General features: G+C 32.5%; 2 protein-coding genes across 2 annotated transcripts in view; both read left to right on the forward strand.

Annotated features, from left to right (window-relative positions):
- Positions 1-1,213: 1,213 nt before the first annotated feature.
- On the forward strand, positions 1,214-8,281 carry LOC128885623 (uncharacterized). Its single transcript, XM_054139737.1, has 13 exons — positions 1,214-1,231; positions 1,333-1,456; positions 1,991-2,137; positions 2,847-3,025; positions 3,170-3,376; positions 3,472-3,693; positions 4,148-4,340; positions 4,521-4,731; positions 4,821-5,127; positions 5,417-5,562; positions 6,326-6,542; positions 7,430-7,687; positions 8,075-8,281. Exons 1-12 carry the CDS (start codon positions 1,214-1,216, stop codon positions 7,643-7,645), a joined length of 2,187 nt encoding a protein of 728 aa, XP_053995712.1. The 3' UTR covers positions 7,646-7,687; positions 8,075-8,281.
- A 1,183-nt stretch (positions 8,282-9,464) lies between these two features.
- LOC128885641 (uncharacterized) overlaps positions 9,465-16,250 on the forward strand; it is a 9,318-nt gene continuing 2,532 nt past the window's right edge. Inside the window, exons 1-2 of the mRNA XM_054139779.1 lie at positions 9,465-9,609; positions 13,086-13,362. Of these exons, the coding sequence (XP_053995754.1) occupies positions 13,102-13,362 (261 nt within the window). The 5' untranslated portion in view covers positions 9,465-9,609; positions 13,086-13,101. The remainder of the gene's footprint in view (positions 9,610-13,085; positions 13,363-16,250) is intronic.

The following is a 16,250-nucleotide window of genomic DNA, read 5'->3' on the forward strand; positions in this document are numbered from 1 at the left end:
TATCTCACCAATCGATGTCTGCCGGGCATTCCACGATGTTGAGGGGGAACAGTGGATATAATGGCATGCACACGAAAATTTTAGCTTCGGCGTGGGGAGCGAAGCGAAAACGAAGAGCCAATGAGATTGGCGACAAATGCTGAGGAGTACACGTCAGCCAATAGGAATTCGTTGAAGAACCGGCTCCATTCAGTAGCGTCAATTCCCAGAATGCTACGCGTGTAATTTCTAAGAAATCAATAAAATATCGCATACTTATTTTAGTTCATTTATATGTATTTTCATGCACAACCAAATTTTAATTTTTTTCGTACTATTACTATTTTTTATTCGATTATATTAGTAAGAAACGAACAATTCAATTTTCGCGTCCTTCCTCAATAAAGCGGGAAACGTTTATCGTTGATTCAGCGTTCTCATCGTAGACGCCTAGTAGACGCTAGCAGCTGGCGCTAGCGTCGGCACAGATGGCGCCACATTTCAGACGCTTCATGTTTATTTGTGGAACATTGTCACGATTTACTTACTGATTATTCCATATTTTCATTTTAAATGAAACACTTTACAACCGTATCGTTCTGTCGCTATTTCATATGATGATAGTACGAATTTTGTAGTTTAAAAACGTCCAGAATACGTTGTAATGTATTATGCATCAATGACAAATTAAAGCGTGTCATTAATTACTGCTGTCCCCCTTTTATTCGAAACAGTCTAACTTTTATACGTATATGTATCTACTTATTAAATGTTCTTTCTAGATAATTTTTGTTTTCATTACAAACTCATGTTTAACCAATATATTCACTAATAGCGATAGGTATTGAGCTTCACGTTATACGCATATATAATTAAATTTATTATATAATGTAGTAATATCCTAAAAAAGGAATATTTTGATGAAATAAAAATGTAGTCTATTATACTACTATTATTTTAAACTTTTTATTAATCCAATATTTGCAAGAAACATTTCTATTTGTTGAAAAATCTTTTTCCAACGCATAGAAATTTACAAAAATATTCCTATTGTTGAAAAATCTTTTTCCAACACATAGAAATTTACAAAAATGAATTGACGTTTGAGTCAAAATTTACGTTTGTTCTTTGTTTGTTAATGGAGAAGTCGCCGCGTATTTGATAAATTTATAGGTATTCGTAGAATAAAATTTATCGAGTAAAATATTTTGGATAGATATATCGTATCACAGAAATGCCTGAGGAGCAGAAGGTAGAGTTATCCTCCCCATCCCGTTTTCTAAAATAGGATGTCGAGGGGAAACGTATGTATTCCGGTTGCCCTTTGATAACTAACGTGTGCTCTGCCCATAGATTTTGAGGCTACAGGATGTTTGGCGTACTTGCAACAAAATACGTGCAGCTATATTTCGCGTAGGGTTTAACTTATGGAAATATTACAGACCTCTAGATCCCGACAATAATTGTTTAATTTCAGGTACAGCTATATGAATTATATATTAGGTTGTCCCAAAAGTTTCTTTCGCTTTATTAATAAGTAATAGATGCACAATATTTTATGTTTTATGTTACATTACTGAATTGTGCACGATTCATGTTGCTCCATTACTCTTACAACATGAATATCTATGAAATTAGATTGTCTATTTATATAAACACGACCACATCAAATAATTGAGTGGATCTCCCGAAAGAAACTTTCGGGACAACCTAATATAAACACACTGTCGTTTCGAACAAAATTACTTATTATTTTAATACTCGTCTCTAAAATAAATCTCGTTCGATTTTGTACTTCTGATAAGTTTAAATCGATATAACTGTGTTAAAGTCTAATATAGACGTGTACTTTGATCCTTCGCCTTTTTTCCATTTATCACAGATTTTATTACAATACTAATTATTATTTTGTATTCAGTGCTTTCTATTCGATCATTTTACTTTACATTAATAGGATAATCATTACAAATTACAACACGTATTATATCGTAATGTCGTTGTTAATCTACAGAATCGAAGTTTGTTTCCGTGTTGGCTGGCCCATTGAAAGATACAATTGGTTTATCTGACAAAGAAATTTGCGATTTGGCTGATTATTTTCGTGTTCAAGATGGCAGGATCTTTTATACGCAGTTTTGTACAATTATTCACGATAGTGGTATGAATACTTCTTTATTAAAGTCTTAACTATGACATCGACAAAATATACATATATACGTATTTGAAATTTAATATTCTAGTAATATCGATGGTAACTATAAATGATATTCGTGGGTATATAATTATTGGACTGTGGATTTCATGCATTTATTATATAAACTAATACAATAAACACGCGCTAAACATAATCAAACGGTGTGTGTACTTATACAAAATTAAAAAGCAATATTATTATAATAATTGTAGAATATATTCAACATACAACGTCGTAAATGCATAAAATTCGCAGTCTAATAATTATATACACATATGTATATGTTTGGGACGAATTTATATATAATTTTGTTCGTGCATTTCTCAAACAAATGTATAATATTGCGAAATCTCTAACTTGAATTTACCCATATTTTTTGTATGTACATAATACGAGTATTACTCGTTATTCGAAAAGATAACGTATAAATACTGTAGGAATAAATCATGAGAAACGCTACGTAGAAAATTTTGAAGCCACTGGCGTGCCCAAAAAGAGAGGAATTCGTCGTTGACCGGTATACCTGACCCGGTACCGTTAAGTCAACTGTTACATCCTCTCCCAAATAACATTCGTCCCTTGGCCATTGTACTCGGCTTTAAACTAGCGAAGTTATATATAAGGTGCAGTAAAATGGCCTCACAATACAAAGAGTTTACCACTTTCTCCACAGTCCCCGAATTTGATAAGAATAAACCGTCCGTAACCGGCTTGGAATGGGAAGATCCGGAACACGTAAATCGGCTGAGTCCAACCGAATATCGAAAGTTATGCCTTATCGTTACTCAAATAGCTATACTTGTCAACAAAAGGAGGCTCGTGTTAAGGCCTTACTTTCAAGATTACGAGCTGGTGCGTCTGAGGTTGCATTTAAATCGTCACGCGATATGCTTAAAATAGTAATATCGAGACGATCCGATTACGAAATTGTTTGTGTTTTGTACGATTTATTATTTATTGTCGCCGCGATTCATGCTTCGTTATTGTTATTCGTAGATTGCGAAAAATGCCGGTACAGTGACTTTCTCGCATTTTGGACGAATCTTGAAATTCATAGGCGTCGTCCTCGCCTCCGATGAGTTCTGCTTGCTCGTAAAAAGATTCGCGAAAGACGCCTACACGATAAATTATGTGGCGTTTTTACAGGCGATCGACGAAGTACAATCTTACTTGGACAAACACGGGATGCTATCTCTCGATGGAGTAATGTCCCACGCTGATTATGATCGTCATTGATTATTTTCGTACGATACGTGATTTTAATTAAAGTCTGATAATATTTTTAATTCTTTTCGAAGGAATTACTCGATCAGTTCCCGGGTCGAATAATTACGGCGGAACTACCAAAATACCCTCGACCGGAAGTGGGTAAAATCCAGCCTAGCAAAGTATTTGGAAAGCAAGCTGTATTTCATCCAGTGATGGAAGAGTCTAAAGATTTAATGCCTTTGAAGGAAATCATTCAACGCATTCAAAGACACATTCTCGAGACTCGGATGCGTATTTCTGAATATTACAAGGTGCATTTTATAATGGCCCTTATTGTATCACACAGACGTGTGGTTTTAATTAATTAGACAGTTCTGTTTTATTACTTTTCTGCAAGAAGAATTTGTGACGGGATAAAATGGGTTTCAATAATGGAATAGATTTCTTTATATTTTGTTTGCAATTTTGATGTAACGGAAAGAATTAGTGTAAGAACCGGAAATGGGGGGTAGTTGAGACGATTCTGAAGCAGAATTTCCTTTGCAAAAAGGTTGGATGGTGCTTCGTTTTTGAATTATTAATGAAAAACTACCGACCATCACATTTAAAAATAAATCACCATCCGACAATTTCGCAAAGGGAATTGTCGTTCAGAATCGTCTCAGCTCCCCCAATTTCCAGTTCACTTATTCTGGGACACCCTGTATAAATATGAAATGCATATAAAGTATTCAATCAGAAATTAATCGATGCTATTAATAATAGAGATTCGATCATTTGAATGTCGGAAAAGTGACGATTTCTCAATTTAAAAGAGGCTTAGATGGTCTTCAGATTTCTACTCTAGGACGTTTGTACCTAGCAGAACCGGAAATCGACGCACTTGTTACTCTGTACAAAGACCCAAACGATCCAGATCGTGTCTGTTGGCGTACATTTCAAGATGATATCGATCAAGGTAGTTTTTGTCACATCGAAGATTTCTTGAGCGTCCATTAAATCTGTCTTCGATATTTTTTAACCGACTTCGAAAAGGAGGAGGTTACGCAATTCGACATGTATATTTTTTTTTTCAATATAATTGATCGCTTTCGTAGAACTCGCGTGGTTCTATGAATGACTTGTATTCCATTTTTAGTGTTTACTGTCAAGGAACTCGAAAAATTGCCGAATTTGAGAATCGAATCTCCGCCAAAAGAAATAGCAGAGTTGAGTCGAAGGGGAACGAGTGACTGGCAATGCGAGAAGAAAAGCATGAGAGATCTTTGCGAAGAAGCGTTACAAAAAGTTCGGAACCGTGTCAAGGAAAGGAGGATTTTGATGAAGCAGTTTTTCAAGGATTACGATCGGTCGATTCATCTGATAACATAATCAATGTTTGAAACATTCTTAACAAATACGAAATTACATATTTTACATCTCTTCAATTAATTTTTAGACATAACAATGGACATGTTACACGATCACAATTGCGACAAATCTTAACGACCGTGACGGTATTGATTTCTCCCGAAGAGGAATTCGCATTGGAGCAGAGATACAACGATGATTTAGGTTTTAATTACATTTGGTTTTTAAAAGAATTAGAATCGCATCCGGTTGAGAAACCTCTGTATGACTCTATGCTGGAAGAGAAAAGGAAAATTAATGCTGAGAAACCGCCACCGGAACCCGATTCCGATGAAACAAATATTGTCTTAATTTTAGCTAAAATCAAAGCGAAAATCGTGCGCGAAAGAACGAAGGTAAAGTATTCTATTAATATCTAGATTTAACAGATTTCTATCAAAGACGTCCTCTCTGAAACATCACAGACAATTTTCTCAAGAGGCGTTTTTGCAATTGTAAATAGACCCTTTATTTATCATAGAAAAAAGTTCTTTTTTTCTATCTATAATAATATCCTAGAAAATAGTCTGGAACGTTTCAAAAGTTATACTTTGTATTATATTTCATCTGGTGTAAAATATCTTTTATATTTATCACCTTTTTCTAAGTTAATAAGATTGCTCCATTTATATTTTCCATATACAGGTTACCGAATTTATGCGCCAATACGATACTCATAAGCAACTCGTTATAAAAAGATCAGAATTTATGCGAGGCCTCGATCAACTGCGTTGCAATTTGACTTGCACAGAAATGGGAACGATTATGAATGTTTTCCAAGCGCCCCTAAGGTACAAAATATTATTTGAATTTCGATCTTTTTTATTAACCTTCTTTAGAATATTCTAGAAAAAAATGGGACATTTATTTAAATAATTTACTTTATTAGAAATAACTTTTTTTTTTTATATTTGACTCCAAAATATGTTTAGTTTTATACACTGCGTAACCAAAACGATTCATTACAAATTGGTCCATTTCTAATTATCTGTACTTTAAGAAAAAATGATCGTATCTCCATGTTCTGATATCTCCTAAACACTTTTCTTCTTTACAAATTTGATATTTTGACGCGCTATCTGGATCATATAGATCGAACAACAATTTTCTTATGTAGAGTTACGTTCATATTAGTCGGAAAATAGAGCGGAAAATTAATTTTCTTAACACATTACTTACCGGCAGACGTTATTAGTCGTGATACTGCCACCGTTTATCGACCGATAAATTGTTTCATTGATTTTGGTTATCAACTGGCCAAAGAAAATTAGCTTTTTCTTAAATTCAATATCCATATTGTCTTCAAACTCGAGCAGCTTCAATTTCAATAAGAAATTTATTCAAATAGTTGTGACAAGTTTGAAAACAGTATGTATTACCGCTCCTGCTAATTTTAGTGACCGATCGATAACCAAAATCAATAAAACAATGTAATTGATTCGGTCGATAAATTGCAGTGTCAAGTCTAATAACGTGTGTCGGTAATTATGTATTTAGTAAGAAAATTCAATACGTAAATATTTCAGCTTTGCGATTTAATTTTGAATTTTAAAGAGCAAACTACGTGGATTACGTGAAATTCGGTGACGCGGTCGAGGAGGCTGTTGCCACAGGAAGCTTAGAACGAGCTCCACTTTTAGTGCCTGTGCAACATGTGCCGTCGGAAGCTTCTCCGAAAACGTTCTTAGATTTCGATGAGAGGCATATGGTTACGGCGGCAATGGACAAGCTGTCTAGAGTTCAGCAACCGAACCTCGAAGAGTTGTTCAAGGTTAGCAAATACATTCAAAATCAGAATATATCATGCAAAATAATTAGAGAATATCACATTCGAACATTGGATTTTGGTGTATAATTTGAGTAGTAGAGGTGAAAGAAATGTTAAGCAGCGTGGGATGTACAAGATATAATTGTTTTCATGCGAGCTGTTGTTTATTTGTTTAAAACAAGTTATTCTCAAATAAAGTGAGTTTACGCGCTTGTAGGGCGTTTAGCGTGTGTACAGGCGTGCACTCGACCACACTTTTGTTAGTAATTTGTTTCATTTACCAAAACTGAAGTTAAAATCACCGAAGCCAATTAACTTCCGCTTTAGGTGTCCCCTATTAATTAAAAATAAACAAAATAAAAATTGTTGAGTACGAAGTAACATATTGAGATTTGATGACATTTCTGGTATTTATCAGTGTTATTACACAAATTAGTTATCAACTCTATATTCTATCTTTTAAAAATTTACTTGCAAAGTTTCGATAACAATTATATTTTACGGAAATTCGTTTAGTTCAGCATTTCAAACTTGTCGACTTAGAAATAATATTCTCTCCTTGATTTTTAAGATAATATGTAAATATTCTATTTGTTTAAATCGATGTTTTGTATTAATTTAAAGCGCGTGTTCTGAACAATTTCGTATTTTTCTTTGAGATTTTTCTCTAAATAAAATTCTAAATTCTGTTAACGAAGTCATATTTTGTTAAATTTACTTGAACCACCTTTTGTATTTAGTACTACATTATTAATAATACACGTTTAATAAATAACTATAATTGCTATTGAAGTAACATTGTTATTTCGAGTAGTACAGAATCACTAATAAATAATAATTGTGTGTACTAATTTATGTACAACTCTTTTAATATTATTCTTTAATTACAGGACTACGATAGGGAAAATATCGGCACGGTTTCGAAAGTCTGCTTGATCAAAGCTCTTTCCGTTAGACGTATGTTACAATTGATCAGCAACAGAGAATTGGACGCTGTGCACAAATGTTTTTCCGTCGAAAGAGGCGGCCGATTGGAAATCGATTATCGAGCATTTCTGCGAGCTTTGCACCTCATGCGAGAGAATAGGAAATACGTGCATTTCTAAATCTGTATATTGGAACAATCATGAGTAAAACAAATATTACGGGTTAGTATACATACACCACAACGTATTAAATCGGGCTTTACTAACAAGGTAATTTTAAATTGAAGTTAGAAGAAATAATTAACATATTATATATTATAATATAACATATATTATATATTATACATTATATATTATATATTATACATTATATATTATACATTATATATTATATATTATATATTATACATTATATATTATATATTATATATTATATATTATATATTATATATTATATATTATATATTATATATTATATATTATATATTATATATTACAGTCTTCCTCTTATGTGCGCACGTAGTTTTTCTGAAGCTACAAAATGCAATTTCATATTTCGTTTGAAACAATTCGTAAGATCGCGATTTTTTATTATGTACAATGTTTTAGAGTGTTTCAACACAGAGAATATTACCTGCTGCCATTACGTGTATACGTACATATTTTCATGTCTATTTGTAAACGTTTACCTTGATGCAGTTTGTTCCTGAAAGAATGATTAATTATTATCTAATTATTTTTTATTAATAAATATCTTCGTAGCAAATGAAGAACTGCATACTTTAATGGATTAAGGGTAATGCTATAGTTGTTACAAACTTCGTCCAAGATCTATCGAGTATATGTGTTACTAAATTTGCATACATCATTTAGAGTAAAAGTGTATCATATATATTTACACGTGTTGTGTTACATACGTATATTGTATTCAATCGATACCACAATAAAATTTGTAATATTAACTTACGCGTAAATCGATATTATATGTATACTATTTAAATGACGAGGTTTTGCAGGCCCTGGCTCCAATATCATAAATGGTAAACTAATGACCGCTCGGTAAATGTCGTTGATTCAAGGTTTTAGACCAGTGGTTCCCAACACAGTGTCCATGTGGTATTATGATACCATAGTAATCGCAAAAACGATCTCACACATGCATCAAACGACTCGTTGTCAGAGAGTAAATTGTGTTTAGAAAATACATTCAAAATTAAAATATACCATGCAAAATAATTAGAGAATATCACATTCGAACATTGGATTTTGGTATATAATTTGAGTACTAGAGGTAAGAGAAATGTTGAGCAGCGTGGGATGTCTTTGTTATCGTACGCTTGTTTCAATGTGCCTTGAATGTTTCGTTCAAATTCTTAGAAAACATGACAACAATTTAAAAAAGAATTCGGTTGATTTGAAATAACGATAGTGATGTCTAGAATATCTCGAAGATGTCAGTACGAAATGACTTGATAAAATTACCAAATGTAGTTTAAAACATATCTAAAATATTCTCATGGTAAAAAATAAAATTAAGGAAATTTTTCTCAGTAAAAAATTTCATGAAAAACACTTAATATTTGGCTTCCTATTTTGGTTTCTTTTTTTAAGGAGGTATTCTAGCCTGAGTGTCAATTTTCAGACATTTTTGGGAATTTTTTTATTAGTCATTGCATATCCATTTATTCGTATTTCAAGAATATACATTATTCATTTTTCGTGAAAATAATCAACGTTAAATATAATACAAGCAATCTCGAAATAATTATATTCCCGGTTGCCATTGTGTCGTTCGTTCTGCTCACCTGAGATGAATAAATCAAGAAACATTCTCATTAATACGGTAATGCTAATCGATTTTGACTTTTACTTCCTGACGTTTTCTCTACGAATTATGAAACCTGTCCGGCTAGCTTGTTTTCATGGATGTACACTAATCGTCGGATCACCTTGGTTTGATGGAGATCTTTTGCGGAGGGACAGTTCTGCGCGAGACATTTGACAGATATAAAGAAGCGCGTGCTTCGATTAGTTTCAGTTACTTTCATCTTTCTCCAGTATCGCAGGTGTCGATACGCTAGAGTTTCGAAGAACGTACCATCGACTCAAAGAAGGAAACATTTGATCGAGTTTCGAACAAAAGGGTTAGTATAAAATAAATGAAACAATTGTAAATGTATTTTCTTGCTTTTGCATAAATTTCGAACAAAGGGATTAGTATAAAATAAATGGAACAACTATAAATGTATTTTTTTTTTGTTTTTACATAAATTTCGAACGAAGGAGTTAGTATAAAATAAATGGAACAACTATAAATGTATTTTTTTCCTTTTGTATAAATTTCAAGATAGCTGTCATTATTACGACAATAATTATTTATACAGAACACTTATCTCCCAATTTACACGGTTTTTAAAATAGGATAGTTAAAAATAATTATACTTACAAAAAATAATGTATACGATATTCAGAGAAATTGATTTTCCATGTCAATTATTATCATTGTTGTGATAATGAATATTATGCAGTGCGAGGTACTTGATGGAAAAATTCGTGAATGTGATGATCGCGTCATTAACTTCGCAAATGTCGTGTAATTAATTCAATTAAAAAATGTGTAAAACTAGAAATTATTCTTTTGCTCAGAATTTGTTGTCTTCTCGAATTCTAACAGAAATTATTTATTTCGTTTATGAGATCCAACGTAACGAAGCTCCCTTTTTATCAATTACTATTTATTTTTCATAAATAAATAAATAAATATGATTCTTCGATTTATAACACTACAATACATTATTTTGATAGATTATTGAAACATTTTTCTACTTTAACATGTGTGCCTGGGAGTATAAGTTCAGATTGTTAACCAATGCTTACTGTTTCCAATAAACGTAACGTTCATGCATTTTAACTAAAAGTAGCTCCAATTTAAATAAAATAAATATAACTAATTCTAATACTAGTGACGCCATCGGTGGAGAAACGCCCAAGTTTGTAGTGAAAGTAGTTCCCACCGTTTCTATAAGGTGGGGTCACCGATATCTTTTTTTTTATTTATTTTTAAATTATTCACGTTGATTATTACAGTACGACATTTTCTTATTGCTAAGTTACAAAAATAATATTTGCTGTACCTTATACATTATCAATATTTGTGGCTATATCTATTTGTACATTTTCTTACACTAATGATATGCCACCGATATCTTTATTATAGCACTTGAAACTATAATAAATATATGTTCAGAATATAAGTGGTTTTATTTTCAAGACCTAATGATCACACGTATTGCACAACCAGAAAGGTATTTATCAATTAACAAATTCAAACAGCAATTCAAAAAGAAAAACGGAACAAAAGACGGTAAAAGAGATCTTCCGAATCGATAAGGAAGTTTCCACCAAAGTTCAGGTGATAACTCACTGCAGAGTCGATAAGGAAGTAACCATTTACCAGGTATCGGCCACATTATTATTTATTTTTTCATAATATTCATAATACTTATTTTTCATAAGTATTCTAAGTATCTCAATGTTTAGTTCTTGTAAAAAATGATCTATGTTATACTCTGGTTTCCCTTTTACAGCCATAAGTTTTTTAAATAATTTTTTCCGCTCTTCATTGTGTATTGTAGACTCATAAAATATGGTTGACATCATGATCGGGAGAACCACAATCAACCATATTTCGGACTTTCTATTATTTTTAGTCTGGCTAATGATTCATTACAATTGTAATGATTTCTTCTTATCTCAGCAATAAGTATCGACCTCCTTAGTTTGCAGTGGCGCCATCTAGCGTCAACAGTTAAAAAGTTACTTTTACTAGAAACTTGGGCGTTTGTCCGCCGATGGCGCCACTAGTACTAAAACCAGTAATATTATGTTGAATTATTAATAAAATTGATGCTACTTTTAGTTGAAATACGTTTACGTTATGTTCATTGCAAATAGTGGTCATTGGTTAATAATATGAATTTACAGACTCAGATACATATATAAAATCAAAAAACTGTTTAGATAATTTGTAACAGTAATTCATTAAAGTGAGAGTTTAATATTTAGTACTCTTTTTACTTTTGTGACAGCGACGACTCTTCTCGAACAACTTTGATATAATTTTTTAATTATTCCACTCGGAATGTTATGTCATTCAATTCGTAATGCCTCAGAGAGTTCTACATTTTTTGGGTCTTTTTTGATTCGAGCTCTTTCCAAGCAATCCCAGACATGTTCAATAATATCTAAATCGGGACTTTCAAGTACCAAATTCATAAAATTTAATGATTCATCCTCCTCTAAATCTTTTAAATAATTTTATACAATTCTATTATAGCTGAATATACGCGTAGTATACCAGTGTAGGTGTATAAAGAACAACAACAAATATACATAAAATAAATGTTCATAAAATAAACCTAAAGTAATGAGATGAATATATTGGGGACAAGATTAAGCCTATTTTATATTGGAGCTATTATAAAGTACTTCATTCACGAAACCTCAAAAATCCATGCGTTCGAGTAACTTTGATATTTAAGTCACATTTTAAACATCTGATAAATTGGTTTTTAGGAAAAACTGTATTAAGACACTGAAACCTCAAAAATCCATGCGTTCGAATAACTTTGACATTTAAGTCACATTTTAAACATCTGATATAACCACAGTTATTACACCTGTCGCTTCTCGAATGCAAAGAGTTCTAGTTGAGAATTTCTCGTATCATCAGTCAGGGATACCGTGCGCTTGACTTTCGGAGCAACGTTACAAGCTCTTAGGACACTTACGCGTAACTCTCAATGACCGACAACGAGATCCGCGCTTCGCAGACGTCCGATTAGTGCTCGACACGATTTTCCGAAGGTATAATATTTCTGCTTGCCGAGCCTTGCCGACGTTTGCTACGTTCAACAAGGGAAGAACAAGGTGTTCTTCAAGTAGGAAGCAGTTGTCGATGGACAAAGTGGGTCACGAGCCGTGACCTCCGCGGCTCCTCCGGTCGCGTCTTTTCCACAACCTCGAGGGTCGCTTCTCCACTTAATTACCTCCACGTCCTCCATGTATGCGAGGCGAATTTTTAACATATCGAACGCAGCTGTTGCAACGAAGAAAAATATATATTTCGGATAACTTAAGAACGGAACACGATCGAGAATGAACACTTCTCGAACATTTTACTACTACTTTTCTTTGCATGCATCCTGTAAAGGCGAAAGGAATTTGAAACTCGCCACGATGTCGGTATTCTACAAATCTACGGAGATTTTTAACACTTTAATTACTATTTTATTTAAAATAATTTGCGTTTTCGAGTCTGATTTTAGGGGTCCGATGCGCCTGGGAAAATATTTCAGCTCCATGCTCTATAATTGAAAAACTTTTACTTCTAAACAATTTACTTCTTTACAATTCTGATTTTAAAAGGTCAAACCTGTACGAAATGCAAAAGAATATTTTTATTTTTCAAAAGTGTGTCTCCCTTTCAATATTAAAAATTACGAAAATACTTTTAATCGAGTCCATGTGAAAATACTGCTATTCGATCAATTTTAAAATCTCTTAATTTCAGTACTAAAGTGAATTAATTGAAATGTGTGTTCTTCTCTCTTGTTTTTAGAGTTGAAAGCTTCGAAATGAAATTTCTCCTCGGCGTCTGCAGCATTTGCCTGATTGTCGCGTTTGTCGTGGCTGGCATACCACTGCCGCAACCAGGCGATCCTCAAAGTAATCTCTCAAAAAATTGTCAGATTCCAAAATGTCCTGTCGTGAAAACCACGAACGGTGAAGAGAGGGTTATTACTTTGCCGTATCCTCTGGACTGTTTACAGTACGTTGAGTGCAAAGGATCGGTGGCGACTGTCCTACCCTGTCCACCCGATGAAGTCTTCGACAAGGTAAGACTTGACAATAATCTATAATAATCTGAAACTTTAAAGTGCATTAAATATGTCCGCATTAAACATCTCTGAATTAATTGAACATTTACAATCGTCAAGTTTTAATAATTGTTTCGTACAGTTGTCACAAACTTACAAAATCAACGAAATTCTACATTTTTTAATTTTTTCGTAAGTTATAAATAGTTTTATGCATTTATAAAGAATGTAAATATATAAAAATATACAAGAAAGTTGAATGAATGCGTACATATATTATAATATAAAAATTAAAACACGCACTACAATATTTAAATGCTAGCATATATTTCAACTTCATTTATATGTAAAAACATATGAATTTGAATAATATCCGCAGTCTAGTTATAAATTTGTAAAACGAATAAATTTAAAACTTAGAAAATAAATGAAATCAATAATGTCTACGAAAATATTACACTTATCATAAGTTAATGATTTATTCTGAAATTAGCGTGACACTCTGAGACAAATTTTTGACAATAATACATGCTCTTGAGTTCTCACGGAAATAATGTGTAAAAAAAAAGTATGAAAACGAGTTTGAAATATCGTTTACTGGGACAGGATGTTTTCATGAATAGCAGAAACAGCGGCACGTATACAATTTATTTGAAAAGGGATGTTTGAAACTATACGTTTCGTTTTCTGTCACTTTTCCTAGGGGATACGCATCTCTTTCTTTCGGATCTATAAATTGTTTTCCCATATATTTCTACGACTAGTACAGAAACTTCGATTAGTTTAATTAAGATTTATTCTTTATTGTTACATATATTTGCAGCAATAAAATTGTAAAAATAATGTTTAGCATCGTTAAAAATTCTCCTAACATTTGAGTGAGGATTGTCATTAAAAAAATTTAAGGAATTCTGTTTTCATATTTATTATACATGTACAATGTATATTACATTTAAAAATAATTAAAGCAAACCTAGATTACCATTAAACTTTTTGAAACCTCAAAATAAACTTTGGAGAAACCTTGAAATAAGAAAAAAGATTTTTGCAATGTTAAAAACTGCAGAAGTTATAGCAAAAAGAAATAAAACAAAATTTCCGTAATCCCGTAATTTATTTTAAAACACTTCGTTCGAGAAACAATTTACGTATAATTATTCTGCCTAAAAATTCTGAAAATAATTTTAACATCGAGATCCTCCGATAATGGGAAATCGTTGTAGCAGGTGCTCGAAGTATATCGATGGATGATACACTATTTTCTTAGCTGCCCGAACATACACCGAGGGGGTAAAATCAACCCTCGAGATGCGAGTTCTATTTTTATTCAATTATTCGTGAAGTGTTGGAAAGAATTGATATGGAAACATTACTTTTTTAAAACAAATTCATAATTTTATTCAAGTTTACTTCTTTGACCAGTAAATCTTCGCGATGTAACAAATCTTTGAATACTAAACATTTTCATTTCACAATTATCAAACATGTCTTGAAGATAATTCGAGATAATTTTTGCATAGATTGTTCATTATCCGTCATTTTTTTCGAAGTTTATAAAATAAAGAACGGTCCCAATATATTTTCTACTAATAATACAGTTTCGAAAGAGATATACAAATATTTCTGTACAAGCTTTATAAAATTTATTTATTGATTTACCTTAACGTTAAAGGTGCAAAATAACATATTTAAATTTCAAAAAGATCGGTCTGATATACATACATTTTTACTTTGACAATCAGATAAAAAATGATGGAACGAGAAAAGCACGCTTCAAACTTATAGACGAATATTTTTATACTTTTCCTAAATAATATTGTCAGTGAAATAATCATTATAAACTTTGAAAAAAATTCCCAAGATATGCTTAACTTATCTGTCGTTAAACCTGAAAGGCTCCTTAACGAGTAAAAATTACTATTTCAGGAAACTCAGGTATGATTCGTAAATATAGATAGGATACGCTACCGTTTGAGTAATTGTGGCCGGTGCTGTATGTGCATACTTGTCTATCCACTTCATGAATTACCTTGAATTCCCATTGTCACGCAAAAAGCTCGTCGGCTCCATCGATCGTACGCCTACGCTTGGAAAAATTTTACCTGTGAGAAACAGTGGCTGGTTCATTCATTGCTGTCTATCTCCCACAACACGTAGTATGAACGTCGTTCTTGCCGGGTAATGATTGATTCATAGATACAAACTAAAATAACCGTTGTAAAGAAATACAAACACAAGAATATAAATATGAACATAAATATTTTAATTACAGCCAAATTTTGTGCTGTAAAATTAGTTTACAAATCGATTGTTTCTGCGTTTCTCGAAAGATACACATTTCAAGAATGTTGTGTGAATATACAGGGTGGTCCACGCAAAGTGTGCACTTTTATAACTTTCAAAATATGCGTTCCACGAAAAAATGTTATATACGAAAGTTACACGTTGCTTGGATCACCCTGTATATTTTTTCAATTAATTACCTGACAAGGTGATAATAAATGCTCCTCTGTGCGTTAAATGAAAACACTCGAGTGGCTGGTTGAAGTCTGCAATCCATCTTGCGAGGGTTAAGAAGAGTGCAGAAGCACGAGTTAGCGGAAACGTGGACAGTGCAGATTTATTTTTGCTTCGTAGCTCCTTCTTTTTTCCCACGGAAGTATTTTCTCCGAATACAACGTTAGACGAACAACATATTCTCGTGTACTTACATTGCACTCCATTAATTCTTCCATTTCATGGGAACACGATACTCCAAACGCATCCCCTTCTTGATGTCGACAAGCTTATAGTTGTCGCGCCGCTGAAACTCTAGATGGCGTGTATTATAATGTTTTCAGCTCCGATTGAATAATAACAACACTATATAAACAACTGCGCAACATTTAAAATTCGCGATATATTAT

The sequence above is a fragment of the Hylaeus anthracinus genome, unplaced genomic scaffold, assembly GCF_026225885.1.
Source record: "Hylaeus anthracinus isolate JK02 unplaced genomic scaffold, UHH_iyHylAnth1.0_haploid 11981, whole genome shotgun sequence".
NCBI lineage: Eukaryota > Metazoa > Arthropoda > Insecta > Hymenoptera > Colletidae > Hylaeus > Hylaeus anthracinus.

Coding starts and splice junctions, on each gene's coding strand:
- LOC128885623 (XM_054139737.1), top strand. Junction 1,457..1,990: donor CAATAATTGTTTAATTTCAG/GTACAGCTATAT, acceptor GTTAATCTACAG/AATCGAAGTTTGTTTCCGTG. Junction 5,563..6,325: donor GTTTTCCAAGCGCCCCTAAG/GTACAAAATATT, acceptor TGAATTTTAAAG/AGCAAACTACGTGGATTACG.